This window comes from Trachymyrmex septentrionalis, unplaced genomic scaffold (assembly GCF_001594115.1).
Source record: "Trachymyrmex septentrionalis isolate Tsep2-gDNA-1 unplaced genomic scaffold, Tsep1.0 scaffold50, whole genome shotgun sequence".
Classification (NCBI taxonomy): Eukaryota; Metazoa; Arthropoda; class Insecta; order Hymenoptera; family Formicidae; genus Trachymyrmex; species Trachymyrmex septentrionalis.
The window spans coordinates 1,443-10,305 of record NW_017305673.1 but is presented as its reverse complement, the minus strand read 5'-3'; the positions used below and the strand labels follow the sequence as shown (position 1 = coordinate 10,305).

At 32.3% G+C, this 8,863-nt stretch overlaps 1 protein-coding gene across 1 annotated transcript; it reads left to right on the top strand.

Moving 5' to 3' along the window:
- Positions 1–2,911: 2,911 nt before the first annotated feature.
- Positions 2,912–5,646, top strand: LOC108751586 (the record flags this gene model as incomplete). The annotated part of the gene is made up of 3 exons (XM_018491836.1): positions 2,912–3,537; positions 4,131–4,412; positions 5,209–5,646. Coding segments are annotated over exons 1-3 (1,201 nt in total), but the record flags the coding sequence as incomplete, so codon positions are not given.
- Between the last annotated feature and the right edge of the window lie 3,217 nt (positions 5,647–8,863).

Genomic DNA, 8,863 nt, shown 5'->3' with positions numbered 1-8,863 from the left:
AGAAGCGAGCTCGTAATTCGCCAACTGGTTCAGCAGTCAGCTTGGCCAAGGAATTAATAAGCACCATTGCAAAGCCTTCGAACCTTTTTGCTCGCCATTATCCAAGATAAACGATGGCCTTTCGGCGCAATGGGGCACTCAGCGGATAGGGGAAGGCGAAACTTTCGAATCGCTCTTGCGTCGGATGAAATTCTGTGGAGGCGGACGCTTCTTGTTCGCCTGACGGGACCGCGCGCGTATTTCGCCGTTTTCTCAGATCACCGAGCAAATGTTGACCTAGTTTCGCCGTCGGATTGGACGTTACTCTGTCTTTCGAAAGTGCTGACTGGAATACGCGATGAGCGAGAAGTTCGGTGCTGCGGCGCTCGGTTCCTCTTTCTTCCACACGAGCAGAAACTCTCGAGATCGTTGGACCAGGTCCGAAATTCGACGAGAGATATCCGCTTGCGGCTGTTCGCGCGGGTTCTTATATTTACGAGCAGCAAGTTTCATTATGAGATAAAGCTCAACAGTGCGGCACTAACATTCTGTTTTTACGGAGCATGTAAATTACTTAACACGTTCGGTGCCGGAACAATTTTTAATGAGACTTGACCATCGGTGACTATGTGGTCACTGATAATTTACAGTATTTTTGTTTATGTTTGTTAAGTTTGTTAAATAACATGTATTTTACAACGTATTTTAAATAAATTACGAAATTGTATATCATAATTATGTGTATCACATATAATATCAAAAATTATTTCATAAATACGTTTCTTTATATAACCAAAATATCAGATAGCCTCAACCTCGACGGGAATAACGTAGCATGGAATAATTTAAACATTAAAATTATAAATAAATATACTTATTTATAATTACATTTTTTAAATACAAATGGAAATCATATTGAAAAAAATATACCTATATAAATCAAATAAAAGAAAAATTATCGTTCAAAGCGGATCTTGATGATTAATAATATTTATATATAGATGTACAAATACGTTTTTTTCAGTTCTATTAACTGCGCGTTGATTATTATTTCATAACTACGTTTCTTTATAAGCCAAAATATCAAACAAATCTGAATAAAAAATCATCGCTCCTTTATTTAAGTATACTTATTCATAATTTCAAACATTAAAGTTATAAACAAGTATACTTATTTATAATTAAATTTTCAAAATAAGTGGAAATTAAATTAATGAAAATAAATCTGAAAACACACACACACACACACACACATACAAAAAGAATCTTATTACTGGTCGAAGCGGATTTTGGTGCTTAATTATATTTATATGTAGATGTAAAAGCACATTTTCCAGTTCTATAAATTGCGCTCCGATTCGATTTGTCATACTTAAAATACAATCATAAACTAAAACTTCAACTGAAAATAGGATTTTTCTTTCTCTCATTAAATTTTTAAATATTTAAGCTGAACGTTATTAAAATATTTTGATTCTTATTCATACGTGAAAATAGCAGAAAAACATAAATTAAGTTTCTTCTCTTCATATTCTCTGTTTATATAAAGCCTTATTATATAAAGCTATGTGATCTTCTGATTAACTTCATTTAGATGATTTCTATCAAGGGTCCTTCATGTATGCTACGAATACATTTTACGAAGTAAAGTCGATAGTACTCTTAAAGGGTTAAAGTAGTCGTTCTCGAGGGAACCGGCTAAGTTGATTCACCTCGTTCCGCGAAGGTGCCTCTTATTACGCGTTGCTATACGAAGTTTCTGTAAGCTCGCGCGCTAAGACACAGACAAGCGAGGTCGTCTTCAACGCGAAGTCACCCGGCCGAATAAAGCCGCGACTGAATGAGATATAACAGGATACTTACCCTCCCTAGTAAGATGCTCGCCAGTATAATGGTAAACCGTAAGTCGGCAGACGTTGCGCGAGATGAATAACGCTCGAGTACAGTAGATACGGCTTAATATAACTTTTTCCCGTGTACCTCGTTCTTTTTCTCGCGCTTCCGCGTCTTCTCATTTCGTCTTTTCAGCGTCGCGAGCTGGAGACGGATAGGCGGTGGCGTCTCCCTCGCAATTCGAGTAATTTGAACGCGCATCTGCGCGCCGCGTAATAGGATGCATCGCGCTTCCCAAGCTTGCCCGATACTCGGAGCACAACCCGACCAAAGAAAAAAATGTCAATTCACCCAAGACACATTCATGAAGCGAGGAATGAAAAATATACTTATTTCAAATCCGGCACGAGACATCTCTATTTCTTTTTAAATTCCCAAATGAACTAAATTTCAAAGAGAATGTATCCGAAAAGGAAAAAATACGATTTATCAGTATATTCTAATTTAGTAAAAAATATAAAACATAAATTTAAAATATTTTTATTTATATAAAACATAAATTAAAAATATTAATAAAAACTTTATACGGACTATCTACTGTCTACATGTATTACATGGATTGTCGATGTTTCAGTCTCCATTCCAAAATTTCCATATTCGAAGGTTCGCAATCTTATAATAAAAATCGTTCCTTTTTCTCTAAAAAGAAAAAGCGTGTCATAGATAAGATGCCACAATTACTTTGGGGATGTTTTGACAACGTGAATTAGCAATTCATGTCATACATGTCAGTGAAACTATGGTGTAAATAAATACATATTATAAATACGTATAAATACATAAAATACGTATAAAAGATACGTATTTTACACATAAAAATTAATTTTGCGCGCATACACACAGTAGTGGACTTAAAAAAATCTTAAATTTTAGGCTATCAGAGTGTGATGTGATTTCTTATTTTTTTATTTATAGATAAATATTTACTATTGAGTATTAAATGTTTACACCATAAATGGAAACTGTCTCCTTTAGAATAAAAAAAAAAAACAAAATCTTTTCGCAAAAAATAGACATTCAAGATGGAGTTTACTAAACGTATATTACGTCTCATTTCTATTTTTCTTATCGTATTTCGCTTACCTCTAATAGCAACCGTCACAACGCCATTGCCGCCAACAATCGAATCTATCGAGTCTACTGTCACCGATTTGAGCACGACGGAGGAAGAGGATAAGGTGGAGATGCCAAGTGTACCGCTGATCGAGCAGGTTATGGACCACAACATACGTGTGAGTGACGTGCCCGACGTGGACCCGGAGGCGACGAACGTGCCGGATTCGAGCTTGGACAGGAACCGGGTGATTCGCGACGTGGCGTATTTTATTCGCGCCCATAAGTTTCACGATTATGATCATCGGTACTTCAAGAGCGCGGAGGAGGCTACGAGCAAGCTGTACGAGGAGTTCCCGAAACCCGGTCTAAGATCTCTGCACTGGGAGGTGCGTAAACATTGCGAGGCGAGTTTCGTCGAGTGCCTCAAATATCTCGAAAGGATCATTAGGCTTACGGTCTTCAGGCGCGAGAACGACACCGTCACAATTATGAGGAAACGAAAATGGAACCTGGTGAACAATACCGAACAGATCATGGCCGTACAACGAGACTGTCAGACAGCTCAAAGGCGAGACAATCTCATCGTAGCTCCATTTCAGGGCCCAATCGGCAAGTGCATCGATTTGTCACGAACATACCTAACGTCAAAAACACGTCAAAACAGCTCAATTTGCACATGCTAACGGCTAAATCTTTTCTGATTGAATAACTGAATTAACAATAAGCGATATATAAACTTGACTGTATCATTTACTTCCTCGAAATTAGATACTAATATAACAATACGACGTTTAATGTTACAAGTTATAGAGAGATTAAAATATAAATCTCAAATGTTTTTACATTAATCCAGTTCTTATAAACAATTAAAAAGTGATTCTGTTTAGAAACCATACTACAAATATAATGTAAACATATAAGCTTCTTTAGATTTATGTTGAATTATACTTAATTTTTAAAGGTAAATCTAAGAGAGATACTTATATTGAATAAAATTGTATTAGTAATTACTTGAGGTAGCACTTAAGATAACATTAACATAGAAACGAGGACATTTCAACAATTATGAATAATTTCTTCACGTGAAGAGTCTTTATGCTGCAAAATATAAAAGTCATTCGATTCTAACGTAAATCAATGAGTTAATAGAGATAATATCAGATATTATTTCAATCGCAAAGATCGTTGAAATCTGTTTTCAGAACGCTTCCAATGGCGCACTACCGTCAGCTATTATATGTGCTGGTACACGATGCTAGGAATCCCAGACTTAGCTATCTTCGGAGAGTCCTGTGACAATCACGCCAACTGCCTTGATGAATACGACGTTCATAACAAAGATCCACGAGCGGACGACACGAAACCGTATGCCTGTGCCTTGTACAGTTTCTGCCCGGACCATTGTTGTCCCATGAAGCACATCCGGTACATGAAAGACTGTTATCAGTCGCAGAGCAATCCTTGCTACGCTGAGAATCAACCAGGTGCGTGGATGTCTGTTATGGACATTTGAATCGCGCAAAAAGCTTATTTATATTTTCTAGCTAGATTAATTCTACGTAATACATACCGTATAATTATTCTACATTACGGTTATTAAACCTCTGTCGTAGCACGATGATTATATCATTTTTATCTACCAATACTAGGAAAGAATATAATTTCACCGCGTTTTTTAAAGCATCGTTTATAACTAATTCTTGTAAGAAATTTATAATGAAGAGTAGTTTCTAAAAAAATACACGGAAAGAACCATTTTGCTAAAGTACCTAAATATTTAGTTAGATACAGATTTGAAAATAATTTTGTTAGATCATGAAAATAATTATGTCTAAGCTAGTTACTAGAGTGTCAAAAATTTTTTGCATTGCTCATCAGATTTGAACAATGATTTCTTTACAATTTGATGATTTAACAAAATTATTTTCAGATGTATCTAACTATATATATTTTTACATATTTTGGAAAAATCATTCTTTCCGTATAGTAATCTTTTAATTTCAATTTCGGAACTATCGACTCGCTAGTATTATCCGCGTATGCAATGAAAATTTGTATAGATAAATTAAAGCCGTTTATTAAAGCCGTAAACTCTAAAGACGTTAACTCCACGGATGGGATTCTCGTTTTGTCTATGACAAACATAACGAGCCGGCACTTTACTACGGTCGAGCTTTGCATGCTCGTTTACATTCCACGTGCACCGTGCGCGCAATTAACCACCGTTGAAGTCTTTCCACCCTCAAGCGAACTAACCACCACCATTGGTCGTGTTCGCAGCGCATCGAAAATGTATGCTGAACCGAAACGAGAATCGCGACTTCCAAGCGCTCAGGGCAAATCAGATTAATGTGAGCTGCGAATGTCATCGACGCGGTTATGAGTGGTCCTCCAGATTCGGGCTGTGCGTCGATGTGAACGAGTGCGTCCGAGGTACACACAATTGTACACAAAACGCTGAGAGTTGCCTTAATCTGCCCGGTTATTACGTCTGCGTCTGCCGACTTGGCTACATCTACAACTCCGAAATAGGACAATGTGTTCACAGTCCGGACATTGATAAAGTGTTAAAAGGTTACGTGGAAAAACCAGAAGCCGCAGAAACGAGAAATCTGCTCGCCAAGATCGCCCGAATTATTACCAGATCTGCCGGAAGTAGTTATGTACATAATTATAGGGTCAATTTTTCATTGATTTTAATTATATTGATCTTAAATTGTACAGTGTCATATAAATCTTGCTTCGACTTTTTAAATTTAATTTAAGAATAAAATGATTGATTTATTTGATATTATAAAAAAATAAATGTATGCTTCTTAAACAAGAAGTTATCTATGTTTATTGAAGAACATTTATGATATAAAATATAATATATGATATAAAATAAGCTAGATAAAAATTGTAAAAATTTCATAAGTTATATAATATATATCCTTATTCTACCATTTTTATTCTTGCTTCGGAGAATCTTTAATATTTTGTAACGTATAATTATAAGACTATTTGTATTAATGAACTATAATCAAATATATAAAAACACGAATAACCTGATAGATTACTGTAAAATTGCATAAGAAATTAAAAATAACTTTTCTTATATTATTATTGTCTTATGTACAAAAAATTATAATACGCACAAACATAAATATCGATTATTAAAACTGTTAATCTTTTAATTTTATGATATAAAATGTAGTAATGTACGAGTAATATGAATATATAGATAATAAAACATAATAATAAATATATAGATACATAAATTTTTATATTTTTTATTGGAAATGAAAAACCATTAATATGTCACTAATTAATAATTATTACAGAAAAGTGAGAGAATTGTGCACAGTGAGTAATTGTGCGCAATTTTGTTTAGCACTTTTTCGATAAATGAAATCGTTACCGCGGAGAAATTTCTAGACTAGACGTAATTCTTTTCAGATATAACCATAAGTTATATAATTTAAAAATGTAGTTAATGGCAAAAATGAGAAAAAATGAAATTACGTATTTTAATAATAATTTTGACATCTAGAAAATAAAATGGTAAGTATTTTTATTTTGCGTTGATTTAATTGTATATATACCTTATTATTATGTATCTTTTGAGCTATTACTCATTAAATTAAGTTAAAAAGTCTTTGAGTAATCGTTTTTTTTTAATCAAATTGTGCGCATGGACAATTCAAAGTTTCCTCCCAATGAAAAGTACTATTTGCAAAGAATTCAGAAGATACGGACCTCTGCCCAGTCGACAAATTAAAAATAACATTACTTCAATGTTGCAATTTCAAAGTTGTTATTCTACAATATAAGTGTGATAATATACATAATAACATATATATATATATATATATATATATATATATAGATTACATAACAGTTGCAGTCCAAGTAATTTACAAAATCAAAAGAAAGTCAAAACAATGTATTGTGAGTCAAAATAATGATTTTTAATTAAATAAAATTTGATAAAATTTGACTGTTTATTGACTTTAAGCATAAAAACAAACTCATTTTGACGTCATTTTTATTTTTTATTGATTGTTGTGTGTTCCTTGGGAGTTACATTGTAAAGAGCGAAATTATAACATCGACATTATGTTACTTTTAGTTTATGTTATCTGGATGGTTTTAACACTGCCTGTATTCTAAATGGATCCGAAATCATGAACAATGCAATGGAGCTGATAACGAGAATTACATACATGCGATTTTTGTTTAAATAATTAATTGTTACAATTTTTTGTATTATTTTTCCAAAGTTTATATTAATTTTATATTAACATTAGCATGATAATAAATTTTTTTCATTTTCTTATTAACATTTTATGAAACATTTTCCATAAAATATTTATTTTATTAATTTTATATTAATTTCTTATGATTTTTACTTTGCCCATAATTACCCAATCCATTTACGCAAAATTATCTAACGCGTGCAAAATTATTTTGCTTTTTTTTATTTTTTGACAAATTATTACAACATTATCAAATGAAAAAATATTTAATATGAAAATGCATATCAATAGAAGAATGTTTACAATTTGTATTTTCATGTTTATAATGATTTCAACTTTAAACAATTAATATGTAAAGTGACGAATTAATTTTCCGCTACATATGAAATCTTATTCAATCATTATATCTCGTGTTTTATTTAAAATAGTACTTTTCAGCTAATTAAGAAGTTTATAGCAAATTAATAACGCTATAGTATCGTTGTAACTTACATGGTAACAACGCATTTTCGTCGATAGAAACAATTTGCAGCAATATTAGGATCGTTGTCTTATTTAATGAAATTAATGCGAAATTGTGAAAGCTTGTTGACAACATTATTGCAGTTTCTCTTACCGGATTAACACGGACGCTATATGAATCGTTTAATAACAGTACACATGCACTATAATCTGTATCAACACTATAAACTGCGTTATTACCGTTTAGAAATATCTAGCCACTTAGGATACACCACGACAGAGAAATTTGTATCTGTAACAATTCAAATTTTAATCTTGGCCGCGTAATAACGCAATTCCATTCGTGTCATATACATATTATCACAAACAACCCCTTCCGTAACGGTTATTTGTCTGGCTAAGGGAAAAACAATACTCTCGAATATACCGCATCCTGTACTTATCATAACGATAAAGCAAGCCTAGACAGAGCTGAGCAACTTGGAAGAAGCATCCATGAATTCTTAAAAACTTTAAAACTTGCAAAACAACCAATTATCCTTTTAATATTTTTGCCTTGTCTTCTGTTAATTTTAGCGATAAAATTTTTTCTAAAATTGTATTGCAATTTGCTGTGTAATATTAATGGATACTAACACAGTTCAATAAAGAAAAAAACATTTAAAAAACTAATCATTCTTTGTATAATAAATTGACGTAGAATACTGACAGTGATCTGGATTCTTCAGCATCAGTATCACTTTACTATAAGATCCATGTCACATTATGTCACGGTGCAATAGGCAATGCACATAAAACTAAAATAAAATATATAACAAATAAGAGTATAGGCATTAAACTCTATACACTTTGCCTATAACGAAATTATAGGATGCTTTAAATAATTTCTATGTGAATTTATATACTAAATATATAATCATTTGAACTGCGCACCGAATTGATTTTTCGGACTTATAAACGTAATTGAATTACTATAGTAATATCACAAATTAAATTGACAGATAATTTAATAATTTCATGCTCAATCAGGTATTCTATTAGAAAGATATTAATGTACTGAAAAACTGTAAAAACTTACACTTATTGTGTATTCACATATATACGATCTGAATCATTTATTATTGTTTAAAATAAAATTGTAAGTAAAAATATTCGAGCCTGTAACGGTCGAAGCTAGATCTTTAATGCTCAAAATAATTTAATGTAAATATATATATATATATATATAATATTAT